General features: G+C 39.8%; 1 protein-coding gene across 7 annotated transcripts in view; it reads right to left on the bottom strand.

Annotated features, from left to right (window-relative positions):
- Nucleotides 1–15,932, bottom strand: part of esrrga (estrogen-related receptor gamma a) — a 168,852-nt gene that overhangs the window by 17,238 nt on the left and 135,682 nt on the right. For 5 of the 7 annotated variants that reach the window (XM_081347600.1, XM_081347601.1, XM_081347598.1 and 2 more), the window contains 2 exons: nt 12,511–12,621; nt 9,508–9,690 (listed from right to left, as the gene is read on the bottom strand). In XM_081347600.1, coding sequence (XP_081203726.1) covers nt 9,508–9,690; nt 12,511–12,621 — 294 coding nt within the window. The remainder of the gene's footprint in view (nt 1–9,507; nt 9,691–12,510; nt 12,622–15,932) is intronic. The other 2 variants (XM_081347597.1, XM_081347599.1) reach the window with 1 other exon arrangement.

Genomic DNA, 15,932 nt, shown 5'->3' with positions numbered 1-15,932 from the left:
CTTACTGATGTGACACATTTGCATCTTATTAGATGGAGATTACTAGGAGGCCCTTTCAGATTGCAGGACGCAGCCCTTCACAAACCGCCTGATGGATTGATTTGATTTGCAAATGTAATCAAACTAATAAGAGGGAAAAATGAGCAATAATGCCTTGTTTTTTCAACGGCCAATCACACAGGGCCGCCCCCCGCTGGTTGTGGGGTAGACACAGGGCCTGATGGGTTGGTAAGAATGCAGCGCTGGTGACAGGCCAGAAGGTTACTGTCACACCTAGTCAGCTCTCTTACGGCCTTTATAAAAGCAAATGTGTACTTTATAAAGGCCAACATGCGAGGGGACAGATAAACACACGCATAATGCAGAGCTTTGTCATGTGAAAACAAATGTGAGTGTGAGTGCAAAGCATGATGCAAATCTGACTTCTGACAGTTGCATTTCCAACAGGCTAAGACAGGCGTGTTTACATGCGAGGTGTGGTGTAGGCTAGGGATTGTGTGTGATGGACACTCACTCCATAATCTGTGATGCATAGTCTATTAGCTAAAAAAGAGAACATCTATATTAATTTCAAGAAGAAAACCAATGCTTAAATATGGTGAGCAATAATCACTTCAAGACATCCATCATGTGTTACTAACATAATCAATTCCTGCTGAATTTGAAATATGTAATATAAAACACACACACACACACACACACACACACACACACACACACACACACACACACACACACACACACACACACACACAGACACACACACATACACACAGACACACACACAGACACACACACACACACACACACATGTCTGGTGCACTATCTTTGTGAGGACTCTCCATAGACGTAATGGTTTTTATACTGTACAAACTGTATATTCTATCCCCTTACACTGTCCCTATCCCTAAACCTACCCATCACAGGAGACATTCTGCATTTTTACATTTTCAAAAAAACAAATTCTGTATGATTTATAAGCTTTTGTACCCATGGGGACCTCAATTTAGGTCCCCACGGTGACATGAGTCCCCATGAGTCTGTGTGCATTCAGGTTTAAGTCCCCACCGGTGTAGAAAAACATGTCCACACACACACACACACACACACACACACACACACACACACACACACACACACACACACACACACACACACACACACACACACACACACACACACACACACACACACACACACACACACACACACACACACACACACACACACACACACACACACACACAATTATAACATTGTTGCCTTTGTTATGGTCACTATGACTCACAATAAGGACAATTTGCTTAAAGATTCTTCAAAATTCTGCTTTTGTTAAGAAACAACAACAACAACAACATCATAAAGGTTTGAAAAAAATAAAAATAAATGAGGGTGAGCAAATAAATAACAGAATTTTCCATTTTGCATAAACTATCCCTAAGCCTAGTCCTAAGATATAAAATTACCAAAGTAAATGATTTATAAATATCTTTACACAAACACTGTCTTTAGAATAATGAGACTTTAGGTAATTAATATCCTCAAATATAGGTTAAGAAGACAGAGACACACACTAAGAAAATGGAGTGAGAGATCAGTGTAGAGAAAAAGAAGCACATAGTCCACATATCGACATGCACAAAAAGGACAAATTTGTGTGTAATGGAGTAAAAGTAGAGTCAGGCATCATTCAGACACCTGAGTCAATAATGTCACAGACTGTAGGCAGCACATCAGTATGAAGATGTGGAACTCATCCAGTATTCTGTGCCGTGGTTATTTATGAGCTGACACGGCCTTCCCCTGAACAAAATCTCACAAACACAACCTTGAGAAGATAACTGCTCATTTCATCACCAACTACTACTCTGTTTTGTCTATAATGACCAATTTACAGATTTATATCACTTCAAAGTAATAACGAGAAATGCAATTGAAGAGAACTTATGTGATCATGACCTTTGAACTATGTTAACACACCAATAAAAAAAGCACATCTCTCTGACACACATTTCTCCTATCTTTGCTCTGTCTGTAGAGCCCTTTTCTCTGAGTGTCAGACTTAATTTAGTGTGTCTCACTTTGCTGAATGTATCAGGAGTGAAACCCCTGCTAAAAGTGAAAATTTGATTTGCTAAAAGGAGCTTAGGGCATCTATTAATCAATATTTGCAGTGTGTCAGGCTGAGGGTGGTGACAGACAAGGCCTCATTTAGAGATTGGTTGGAGTGGGAATATCGGGTGGGGGTGGGGGTGGGGGTGTCACGAATGGGTTTTCTCCTCTCATCCAGGGCAGAGAAGTGGAGGAGGGTCCCAAAAATCACATCTGGGACTGCACTGGCAGGCACGCCAGCATCAGTGAGGAGAAATAAGAGGGCTTACTCCAGTTTGCAGATAATTATGTTTACATATGATTAGCTCTTCCTCCAGTGGGTTCACAGAGCTAATGAGACAAAACTAGCAAGCGCATTCAGTCAAAATGAGACTGGAGTGAGAAAGAGGGAGGGACTACACCAAGAAGAAAGGCGAATGGAGCCGTGACTCTGTGTTTTCATGAGTAGAACTTGTGAGCCAGCAGTATGAATTGAATGTGATGAGATAAGCAGACCATGTACTGTGAAATTATGTCAAATAAACACGTCTTTACACTTTCACTTTCTATAACATCATCACTGGTTGCACTGAAAGAAAGACAGAGCATGACTAGTGTAGTCTGATTCATGAACAAATTACTCTTATGAGTCAGCTAGGGCTGGGACGGTTACTGCATTACCGCAATACCGCGGTCACGTGACGCCTACCGCGGGTCTGAGTTCGTCACCGTCATCACCGCAAAAAAATAAATAAAAAATAAAAAAATAAACACTGGCCTTCACATGTGTTCATGTTGTGTCTAATGACATGGATTCATTGGTTCTAATGACATGGATTGTGTCTAATAACATTGTGTCTTACATGGATTCAAGGTTTTCTAAACAAAACTTATCATCAAAAGATGGAGCAAATCCGACCTATCGCAAGTTGTTCCATGACACATAATAACATTCCATTTGTATAGGCTTTCGACTATATAACCCCTTATTTACACTCTGTGCCGCGTTACGCCTGCGACGCGGCTACCGGAGCTGATCGCGCCCACTCTAGTCAATGCTTGTGTTAACAGCCACGACGCGGCGCGTTTCAGAAGCGTCTAGTCTATTTTCGACGGACGCCGCATCCAAGCCGCACCGTAAAAAAAACAAAAAACAAAAAAAAAAAGTAAAAGCAGGACCTCAGCTTTTAATTGCACGTGCTTATTTAACACAATTCTCTCACGTGAAGACCGCATTTGTCAACCCTCGCGGAGTCGCGGCAAGTGCACACTCACAGAGAGTAATCTTGACGGCACTTGCAAGAAAATGGATAAGTAGGCTACATAATCAAATTCACAAATATTACACCATTTAAACATTATTAAAAATACATAGGCTACTAAGTTACTAAAACAATATTTGTCAAAGAATACACTTGTATGTTCACAGTTTGAACGTTCTTGTTTCCATTTGTTTAATTTCAAGATCAGAGGTGAATTATCCATTGTTGCTTTTACAGCTACAAAGCTGGAGCACTGAACGATATTCAAAGTCACATTGCATGCTTTTAACATTAAATAAAGCACATAAACACTACCTGAGATTATCATTGCCACACTTTCTTTGTTGTTCCAGCCGCAACTCGCAGAAAAAAAAAACCTGGGGGAGGGGGGTTGAGGTTTAAAGCGGTTTACCGCAATACCGCGGGAATTTCTTGCTTTTCAACCGCGGTAAGAAAAAATCCATACCGTCCCAGCCCTAGAGTCAGCTCGTTTAACTCTTTCCCAGCCAGCATTTTTTGCCAGCCACCGCTAGAATTTTTGACCATTTTCATAAAATTTTCAAGGCCCCCAGAATATTGTTATATTCATGAATATCTATGCAATAAATCAAAGAAAGAACAGATCCTCTGCTTAAAAAAAAAAAAAAAAAAAAAAGTTTTATTCTAACTGAATGGAGTCTTTTTTATAAACACTTGAATGTGGGTAAGTTTCATTAAAAAAGCAACATTTTGAGCTAAAAGCGGAGAAAATCGCGTTTTTGTCAAACATTATGTCTAGATGGGATTCAGAACAATGATCAAAACATAGATGGCGTATCGAGTCCATCAACACCACCAAAGCTCGCACAGTCCTATACCTCATCCTGGGTCAACATTTCATTCGGTAACGTTAGGCAGATTTGATTTATATGCTGTTTAATGTTGATGATCGCGTTATTTTACATATGCATACATATGATATCGCTCGTTTCGCTCGGTTATTCATTCCACAATGTGTACTTAAATAGACACATTTACAATAATAATAATAAAAAAATCAGTTCATTTAAATGAAAAGCATTAAGCTATAAAATTAAATATTTAATATATAAATAATGACAATAAATGTACATATATTAAAACTATAGAATATTTAAATATATTCTGTATACTGTATATTAAATGTTTGTATACATATAAATATTATTTTTATTTTGGTAATATATTTTGTTACTGTCTATATTATTTATTTTGATGTTTTATTGTGTTATAATTATTATTACTATATATATATATATATATATATATATATATACATACATACAGACTCACATATAGGAAACACTGGTGTGAAATGTGCATTATTTCAGCACTGTATTACAACGCTAAGAGTGATTGTAAGACCTCTATCTCCAGTGTGTTTTTCCATCCTGAAGATTAGAGGCTGGGAAAGGGCTCATGGAGAAAGCAAACCTGTGCTTTAGATAAATCCCTTGCTCAGCTCCTGATTAAGACATCTCATCGTCCACCCAGTGCCAGAGACAGAGCCAGAATGAAATAAATAAAGCATAAAAAACCCCACACATGTTGCGTTCATGGCTGCAGCCTTGGGGCAGTTGTGCACGCTTTGCCAGGGTAACTTTAATTGCTATTGTTCGTATCCAGAACAGGCCACTAAGCCCCGTATACACAGGTCAACCAATAATGATGACACCTCAATCACGTCTGCAGATTGCACTGAGTAAGCACCTCCTGTTTTTTTTCCTAACGAGGTTTCCGTGCGAATATGCTAATCCCACGGCACGTCTGTCCGGCAAGCACGTAATCGTTTATTACACCCCGAGAAACCTCACTGAGATATTTGAGTAGGAGTCAGGCTTCCATGACTCTCTCCTTCTCCTGAACCTATTACGAATGCACTGGCCCTGACAATTGAGGGAGCGGGAGACAGGCCAGGCCAGAGGAGAGAGGGACAGGAAGGTGTAGAAAGCCAAGAGAGGGAAAAAAGATGGAGGTGGGGGAGGCAGAGGAATGAAGTGGAGTGTGGCAGTACCTCGGTATCTACATAAAAAAGATTAGAGTCGACAGGGTTCCATTTTACAGCTCAATCATATTGTGTTAGCACACGCTTATCCGCGTGCCAGTGAAAATTGAAAGGGAAATAAAGAAAGAGAGAAAGTCCCTGAGATAGGACCAAGAATGGGAGAAGCCCGAGCAATTTCAGCCTGCATAAAGGGCCTGTAATAGTGAGGGTCCTGTCATGCTAAAAAGCCAGTGACGGTCCGTTCACCGGCCATTCTTGTAGCTCGCTCATCAAGTCAAGTGCGACCGCCCTCCATTGTGTGCCGCTGTGTTACGATAAGGCATGTCACAACCGTATGACAGCGCGTTTTCATTTATTTGGATTCCTCCCGGTTGGCGCGAGGAGACTCTAATTCTATTTACAGATAAAAGCACAGGGTTTTGGTTCCCACCTTGTTCTGCTACAAATGTTTGCTCTTTGCTCCCCCCCGTGCAGATTGAACGCAAAAATAAAAATTACAGCATGAATACAACACAGTTTCTTTTTTTTTCTCTACTCCTCTAGGCCAGTGTGAGGGGACACTAACTCTATTTACAGATAAAAGTAGTTTTTTTTTTTTTTCGCTCCCGCTTTTTCAGCTACAAACGTTTGCTCTTTCCCCTCCCCACGTGCGGCTTAAATGCTAAAATAAAATTACAGCCTGAATGCTTTAATCTCGCAAATGAGATTCCTCACCCTAATCCACATTATGTCATTTTCTGCCTTTTTCCTCCCTCGTATTGAGTTAATATCACATTTCCAAATCCTTCCGTCTTCCATAATGCCAGGCTTACAGGAACGCGTGACGCCAGGGTTTTGTTCAGACACCCTCTCTCGTCGTGTGTTTGTAAACCATATCGAATGTTTTCATGGCCTATGTGAGCATGTAAATGATCAGAGGAGGGAGAAGGGGAGAACTATTAAAAAAGCAATCAGAAAGGAGCGTCCGTGTCTGCGCCGCCAGCGGAGGGAGCTGCCGTCGAGGCGTCTTTAACTCTATTCCGCAAAACACAGACTGCTTCATTATCCGCCAGCTCTCCGCAGCGGCAGCTCCAGTAATACTGAGTGATGTTTAAATTAGTTTACAATTTGCCTGCTCTTCGCCTAGGACAGATCGTAAGCGAAGGCGCTCAGAAATGTCAGCGGCGCTCCTAACCACCGTAACAAATTGTTGCCCGTACGCTGCACACCTAATGACTTCAAATTAGCTTCTGTGCGAAAGGCTGACAGTTTGTTACGTCTGTTAGCAACATAGCCGCCGTATCATGAGCCATAAATTGGTTTGGGCTCTCGGGGAGAATGGAGGCCTTCATCAATTTGATTAAAAAAAATTACTGTACCATAGAAACCGTACAGATAAACAAGTCGGAAAAGAGAGGAATGCGCGCATGGAGCTGTGGCTGAGGGTTAGGGGAGGCTAACAGGAGGCTTTGCGTGTCTGTCTGATTGTGTGAGGGTAAATAAATAAAAAAACATAATTGAAAAAAAAAAAAGTCATGAGTAGGAATGGAACTTTATACTGTATCTCGCACTTTTCTTTGGAAATTTTCATCAGGATACAGTGGCAATCGGAGCGCAAGGAGCAGGAGGAGATGAGAGCCGCAGGAATACCTGCTCCGGAGATGAGGGGGCTCCTTCCTCTTCAAACAGACACAGAATTGCCTGCCGAGGTCTAATCATACAATCATCTCTCTTCTGCTGAGCAATCGTTCATAGAATGTGAACTCTGACGCCAAATGTACACTGCCAATCGAGAGACTCCACTGTTTGCTTTCTGAACAGACGCCTATGAAGAGAACTAACACATACGAACACTGCGCAGGAAAAAAAAAAAGCTATGAATGTGCAAATGCATACACACAGAGTGTGCAGAAGTTCATATACAGACTGAAACATAACGGACACTTCTTAGCCTGAAAAATAAATGACGGGAAAACTCATACATTCTGTTTCTCTACAGTATGGTATACTGTACTGTGCAATAAAATACTGATTTTTGTTTTGTTGCCATACCTGCCAATGACGAATAAACTGAGAAAATGTAGTCCTTAATATTTTGTGCAAAAACTGTATTTTGCATAATTATTTAAATAGAAATGTCTAGATACACTTATACTGATTACTATAAAACTTAAAGTTCACAAAACTGGCTTGACGAGCAAAAATTATTGAGCCTGAATAATAGCCACTGTATTGCACCACACTATACAGTAGTATATTATTATTATATTAATAGTATATAAACACTATATATATACTGTATATATACACATACATATATACACAGTCTATATACAAGTTTCAAAAACATCATAAATGTTTTACTGCCACTTTTAATCACTTTTTTAATTCATCCTTAATGCAAAAAAAAAAAAAAAAAATCGAAGCGTAGTGTCATTACACTACAGTATAGTCTGCTATACTATACTATATACACAACATGTGCCACATTCCAGAAGCTCCAGCGGTGTGGCTTCCTGCACACAGGGAAAATCCCATTAAATCCACAGGGTAAGTCTGGGTCAATCTGGCATGGAGCAGCAGAAATAACCTCACAATCCTGCATCTCGTGCCTGGCAGGAAATTGGCACTCTGATGAGCTTTAAGCCCGTTTTATGGCTTGTGTGGCACTATTGCCCTGGGCCAGTATTAGCACAGTCATATCTACAGCACAAAGGGAACTACAACACAACTTCCTGTGCAGCTAATCAAGGTGCTATCATGTTTTGGTTAAAAGGCTGGATCCTTTTGTAGGTAAAAGTGGTTGAATAAATCTCATAAAAGAATCTGGGCATGTGAGTATGTTCACATGGCGTGAAACTACCACTCAGTCTCTTCCTCCTTTCTTTCTAAGTTAACCACTCTTACTATAGTCTGATTTCAGAGCTTTCTTTCTCTTCACCTCATTTTTTCTCTCGCTCCAGAGTCAGTCACCTATGGGAAGCTCTTTTCAAACAGTGAGGGATGAAGTGGGCCGCCACTCTCTGTGACCAGGGCCGGCTCAGATTAAATGCAAAAGAAGGGCTTTGTTAAGCAGATTACTGGAAACTCCTCATTCTGTCTTGTGGAGATGGGCAATAAGCAGCAGTAGAAAGAGAGAGGGAGAGAGAGAGAGAGAGAGAGAGAGAGAGAGAGAGAGAGAGAGAGAGAGAGAGAGAGAGAGAGAGAGAGAGAGAGAGAGAGAGAGAGAGAGAGAGAGAGAGAGAGAGAGAGAGAGAGAGAAAGAAAGAGGAGGACACTTCAATCATGGTCAGTCATGCCTTTATCGTTCATGGCTAATGTCAGGAATCCTTTCAACAAGGCTGCTGATTGGCTGAAACAGCAGGTGAAAATGCCTCCCCTCCACTCCTATGGATATCGTGCTATACTGAGGAAGAAATTAAGCTAAAACTAAACAAATTGATCCCTGTCTGCTGTCACAGAGGGTGGAAAAATGCTGACCTAAGGACTGTGCCACTGGTGGCCTGGGTGATGGCAAATGTCCTTGATTGACAAGGCACAGCTTTGTTTGTTTCAGCATAGTGTTTTGCTCCTGCTGAAAACAGCAATTACTCAAACGTGCTTTACTTTGTTTTTTCCTTCAGTTTTTGCACATGCAGTGGAATACAAAATTCTGAGACTACATTGGTTTATTTTCAGGTTTAAATGTAATTTAAATCCGAAAATAAATAAAGGGTTTTAGGATGCAGAAAAATCTAAAACAAAGAAAAAATATAAATAAATAAGAAAAAATTGCTTTCAAGAATCACAAGATTCTCAAATCATGCTGGATAAGTTTGATGACAAACATTAACAGATGAAATTAATTTCATATTTCAGTTAACTTATTCACTCACTGTAATACTGATAATTTGTGATGGAATAGAAGCATTGCTTTTGGAATTAATAGAAACATTTTCAGACTTCTTGGCCCCACTGTATTATTGAGTTACTTTCTTTTTGTTCTAACATTTTTCTAAAAAATTTATTAGATATTTAATATCCTATGTAACCTTTTAAAATATTTTCAAACTCGTATAAAATAACTGTCTTACGCCAGAACATCCAATCCACGGTTCACACTGAGAGTTTACCTGTAGTTGCATATAATCTGTAGTTCTGCTCATGTCCTACCTGGGATATGCTTGGCCCAGCCAATGTTGACCACCAGTTCCCTGTCCGCCAGGTCGCAGAGCGTGGTCAGGGCTTTGATGTCGCTGTCGGGCACTGTGGGGTCAGGCATGGCGTAGATCTTCTCAGGCTCCGCCACCAGCAAGTGAGACACAATCTTGTTATCTGCAAGGCAGCCAAAGGGGACTGTATTTGAACACCGAGGGGAGAACAAAGAAACAGATTGGGATTATACCAGCAAGGTCATATAGTGTTTGGTTCAGTAGCAAAGAAAGCAATCAGATAACATGAAATATTGGCAGAGTTGTTTTCTTTGGGCGGAAAGATGATGTTTGTGGTACTGAAAAAGCTGTTTTTGGTCTATGAATCATTGCCTGGTGTCATTTGTAATCGAAAATAAAAGTATTTTTGGTTTCTTGTTCATAGGTTAGGAGAGAATTTGATGGTGTAGAGCAGTGGTTCTTAACCTGTTTTGCTTCAATAACCAGGTTTTTATTTTTTTTTTGCCCATCAAAATTGTTTATATTCAGGAAAGAAAATGTATATTATATAAATATATATTTATATTATATAAAAATATTTACAATTTGTGATTTTTAGTAATGGGGGCTTTTCATGTTGGCCAAATGAAACTGCACTACAATAAAGAAATAAAAATAATTAAAAATAAAATGTAAAAAAAAAATACAATTTGGTTGAGAACTATTGCTGTAGAAAACGAGATTTTTTAAAAATTCAAATCCATTTGATTCCCACTGTGGATTACGCTGAATTGTGCATATAAAGATTTGTGTTCGAGGTATTCTGTCAATCTAATGAGAGAAAGGACACACATTTCAGATCGGATTGCGGAGGTGAGGGAGATTGGAATAGGTAATTAGCGACACCCTTACAGTTAAATGAAATTCATTTGCTGTTTAATCATCTATGTCAATGCAATATGATAGACAGACAGAAGCCAAATACAGCACTGCAATCTTTGTGTGTATATCTGTGTGTTTGCAAGGCCCAGATGAATCACTTTAAGCCCATTGCATCTGTGTTTGAGGTCCGAGGACAAAACGGATCACTAAATTAAAAAGCATTAACTTCTGAGGTGTGTGTGTGTGTGTGTGTTGGAGGAGGGGAAGAAATGGATCAATCAGCCCAGCCCTGCTACTCCAGGGAGTGGGGGAGCCTGTAAGTGCTATCTCTAGGTAAATCTTATTTAATGTTTCCCTAATTAGAATCAATGCAACCCAATTTCCAAACCCCATGCCTTTGTTATGTGCAAATAATCAATCAGGTAGGCTGGGACCATGGCTATTCCTCTCTGTTTGTGAAAATAGAGAAAGAGATAGAAAGGAAAGTGAGAAAAGATACATAGAGCTCAGAGAACGACTGATAAAAGCCTCTATTAATGGGACACTACACTAAAATACGAAGACGCCTCACAAAACCAAAACATTTGTCTGTACGCCCATGCAAGGGTGGACATCTTCTGGATTACCAGCTGATAAAAAGCCATCAGTGGGGATTTATGTTAAAAAAATATATATATATATATTTGAATCCATAATTTAATTTAGACCAAAGCGAAGGCAAGTCTTAAACTTTCCCCCAAACAGTTATTTTCTGTGTAGGTAATGGGTAAAAACCAAATAAATCTACAAAACTGTTTCAAAACATATTTCAAAAGAGCAATAAATTATGATACCAATGGTAATATAAATGCAGCTTCTATAGCTCCAAAAATGTTCATTCTAGATTAAACAGACTTGAATTAAAAATGGAAGAACGACATATTGAGAGATTCATCCTGTTTATTTTTCTATGAGTGGTCCGTCTCCTCCCCATTATACTGTCTCTGAGCAAAGTCCACATCTTGCTAACATACAATAGCAAGGGGAAAAAAATGAAGTAATGAAAGTGGATGGGAGCTGGACATAGAGAATAAGCTTTCAAATAAGTTGCTCTCGGTGGCTGGAAATAAGCCTGAACCTGGAAGGAGGGATCAGTAGGATTAGGCAGAAGGTTATTCAGAGCGCCGTATTGCTAAAATGATTTCTACCACTGTAATAATTAAGATTATTTCCGCTGCTATCATGCATAAAAGCATATTGTATTCCAGGAGAATATGCTACCATTAAGTAAAAAGGCTTTAGGGACAAATCTGTTAAGCGCTGCCGTGCTGTCTCTTTGCAGAGCAGTCTGACAGCGCGGAAGCTCCGGTATTGTGGGTTTGATGTCTTTGCCAGATTGGATTTAATCCGGATTAGGCCTCTCTCTCCTTCTCGTGCTCGCTCGCTCTCCCCTAACACACACACACACACACAAACATCTTTGTCGATTGGCTCTGTCATATACTACATCTCTGTCTTTCTTGTTTTGTGTCCAATTTCCTGGTGCATTGGAAATAAGGAAGACCACTGTAAGGTGACATTGAGATATTAGAGAAAGATACTGTATTTTATCTTTTTTTTAATTCATTTTTTGAAATATATAAACTGAAAAGGTGGTTCACTCAAAAATGAAAACTGTTTACTCGCAGAAGAAATTATTTTAAATATGAAGAATGTCTGAACTGTTTTTGTCCATATGATGAAAGTTAATGAGGTCCAAAACAACACTGGACCCCATTGCCTTTCACTGTATGGGGAAAAATATATAGATGGGTAAATGGATAGATAGGTGGATAGATAGATAGATAGATAGATAGATAGATAGATAGATAGATAGATAGATAGATAGATAGATAGATAGATAGATAGATAGATAGATAGATAGATAGATAGATAGATAGATAGATAGATAGATAGATAGATAGATAGAAAGATTTTTGTTTTCTGCAGAAGAAAGTAAGTTATACAGGTTTGGAACAACATAAGGATGAGTAAATAATGACAATAGTATGGCTTAAATAAGTGTGTGTATGTGTGTGAGAACAAAAATCCCTTCTTTAAAAAATATAAGAAAAAATATCTTTATAAATGTGAAGACATTTAATGCACACAATGCAGTTCTTACATGGCTTTTTGGCCGGCAGAGCCAGTTGAGGGTTCAAATAGGGGCTGTTTTCCGCATCTATCCGCCGTTTGTACTTCTGTCTTCCGCCGCGCACACGGTCCAGTCGCACACCTGATGTAAAGGAGGAGACAAGAAAAAAAGGCAACATTTATTTTTCACACATCATTTTATCACAAACACAACCTCTTCAATAAAGCAGGCAGATAACGTGCGCTGTCACTTTAAAAGCACTGCGAGTGGAGCGGGCCGCTGTGAGCCAGCCATAAACGGCACGACAGCTGTCAGTGGCCATTTCAGGGATGTGGACAGGAGATGACCAGCTGCTGACAGACAGGGGCACAGTCACTCTCTCCATGTGACATCCGGACACGCACCTGCCCATCTCCCGCTCGTGGCGTGTGTGCATCTTTACAGCACTCAAGTCACAACAGAATAACAGGTAAACACCAGAGAGACATTTTTGTGGCGTTAACGCACATCTTCAAAAGTGTTGGTGACAACAATTACAGGAGTGCAGGAGCGTTCAAGTACTCTTGTGAAGCATCTCACCGTGTCTTTAAAGGCTGTCCCATTCTCCTTCATTATTTAAAACTCTCGTCGATATTTTTCCCACACAAAGAGCGCAAATAAAGTGTGATGGGGGTAATTTATTGAGGTGCCACAGTTGTGAAAACATTCTGAATCCATCCATCGCGACCTGCGATTCTGATGAGTGCAGAGCCTTAAAGACCTGTCCCTGCTTTTAATTAATTGACATACAAAAGAGCCTTAATTTAATTATGCAAACCTCTCTAGGGGATGGGCAGTTTCCGTGGAAACCACTTAAAGGTGGCCTAAGACCCGTTTCATGTTGCGTGCTGGAGAGGAACGGAATGGACATGAAGGCCCAGTGGGCCGGCCCTCGTTTCACAATTAAAACACTAGAATTCTCGTTTATCCGAATGGCGCTCAATCGGCACCTCCGCTGGGCTTTCAAGGCCTGACACTCTGAATAATTTAACAATGAGATGCACCAGTCTCATATTGAAGATCACTGACTAAAATTTTGAAGTGCCGCTTATGGGTTTTACGTATATTTTAGCTCAATGAAATGTGAATCCGTTGATTTCAATTAGGATGGTGAAACAGACAAAAAACACAAGGGTTTTCTCCCCAGTATTTAGATCAGTTAATCAAAATGGGTTTTTCCAATGGGAGATTCTTAAAATTTGAACCCAAACCAAATATCAGGTTACATCCTTGCTGACAATGCATCAAAACTAAGTGAAAAGCTAATTCATACATTTAACTCTGTTACATCTATATGGCCAATATGCCTTGTATAATTTATAAAATTATTATTAATAAAATAAAAGTATTGCCATATTGTACAGACCATAGCCATATTATTTCCTCCAATAGATCAGTGTTGCACCGTGGTTGCACCAAACACACGAGCGTATTTTGAGATGGCGTGATAAGTGTTAATTAACTTTGACCCTGGCTGGTTGTTGATTATGTGACATTGTACTACAGGACAAAAGCGAATCCGTGACCCTGTTTGCTCACATTTCCACGAAGGAACACACGTCCCACAGGCTTCGTTTTACACGAGAATGGCGGTCTTAAAAAGATGTCACATTACTAGCATAACCTCCTCGATGCCAGCACCCGAAATATGCAACAACACACGACTCTCACATGTTGACAGCCTCTCATCTTAACAAGACCGACCCCCCAGCCAGAAACCGGACACTGCCCTTTTCCGGGTGCTTGGACTGCAGGGTTTATTGGGCTAATTCACTGCTACAGACATGCTTGTAATAGCATCACCTGCAGTCCCGTACGGCATCTCATATCTCGCTCCTCCAAGAAACCTGCATTTTCCATCCCGATTAATGCGGGTCAGATTTATAGCTCTTTTATAGCCTGATTGGTTGACTTTACCTGGTTCTAGAACAAGAAGTGCAAATGACACCAAAATCAACGAATTGAGTATGTATAACTGTGATTTGTATGTATAACTAAACGTTTTGCATCTAAGCTCATCATCTTTGTAGGCCTGCACTAGAAATAGATGAAGAATTACTGCAGCACAACCCTAAAAGAAGCTGTCTATTATTAGGAGAGCCACCCTCATTGCTGAAGGAGAATCGTTCCAGGATTAACATGCTCAAAACAAACAACATTGGAATAAGTTACCCTTTGTAACTGATTTGCAGCCAGCTTTGTGGCTTCTCTTATATGGTTAAGATTAAGATGCGGCTACAGGATGCCGACCCGGGGGCGATCGCTACCCTCCACAAACGGCGAGAGTGGCTTTACACCATCGGGGTACATCCGTCTGCTGATAGACCTTCTATCGCCACATGACTGTAAAGCAAGCAGGCGCCTGGCTGCACATGATGCCCCGCTGGGTCAGGTTTCACACAGGCGCAGATACAAAGAGCTGCTGATTGTTTGTTTGACGGCGTATCTATGGGTCCATGTGGAATGATCTTGATGAATTACATTGCTTCATGGGATGAACATGGCCAAAACCACTCTGTTACAGTCTCAAAACAGACCAAATAGCTCTTACCGTTCAGTTTATGTGAATGTTATGGGTTTCCTTAAAAAGGATGACAAGTCAATAAGAGTTCATTTAAAGGGACAGTTCAACCCAAAAAATTCAAATAAATAGAATTCTGCCATCATTTACTCACTCTTATGTCTTTTGAAATCTGTAGGACTTTTTTCTTCTGTGGAACATGAAAGGAGATCTATAGCAGATTGTCCAAGCTGCCCTTTTCCATACACTGAAAGTAAATGGAGACTGGAGCTTCAAGGTAAGATTTTCTATTGATAATGACTTAATTTTCAGTCATTTGCACACACAAAGCTATCATTTGCCTTAAGAGAGTGTATGAGAAGAATATAACCTTTTGTGATTTAGTTTTTGTTCTTTTTGGAGATTGACAGCACCAGTCCCCATCCACTTTCATTGTACTGAAAAGACAAGCATGGACCTTTTAAAAATGTTTCCTTTAATGTTCCACTGAAGAAAGAAATTGATGCAGGTGTGGACGGCATGAGGGTGAGCATAGACAGAATTATTTTTTTTTGTGTGAACTGTCCCTTTAAATAAGAGGCTCCTTTAAATGACAGAAAAGTATGCACTATAATTTATTCATTATACATTTATTTTCTTTTTTTAAATGTTCCTCTGCTAACAGCTTGAAGCTCACAAATAGTATTATTTGTATGTTCTGTGATTTCTGATTAACTTCATACATTAGTACTAATGTGGACAATGACATGAAATGCTGGTAAAGATTTTCACAGCAAATGGCTCAGATTTCATGCAAGCATTCGGAACAAAAGGAGGTGGAGAAAGATGATTTCATTTCATACTGTTGTAAATCCCCAGTAGATTACAAGATTTTACTGTTTTAATTAAGATG

Source organism: Scardinius erythrophthalmus, assembly GCF_964197995.2.
Source record: "Scardinius erythrophthalmus genome assembly, chromosome: 19".
NCBI classification, from domain to species: domain Eukaryota; kingdom Metazoa; phylum Chordata; class Actinopteri; order Cypriniformes; family Leuciscidae; genus Scardinius; species Scardinius erythrophthalmus.
Note: the sequence above shows the minus strand (reverse complement) of the source record. Positions and strands in the feature narration are given on the sequence as shown.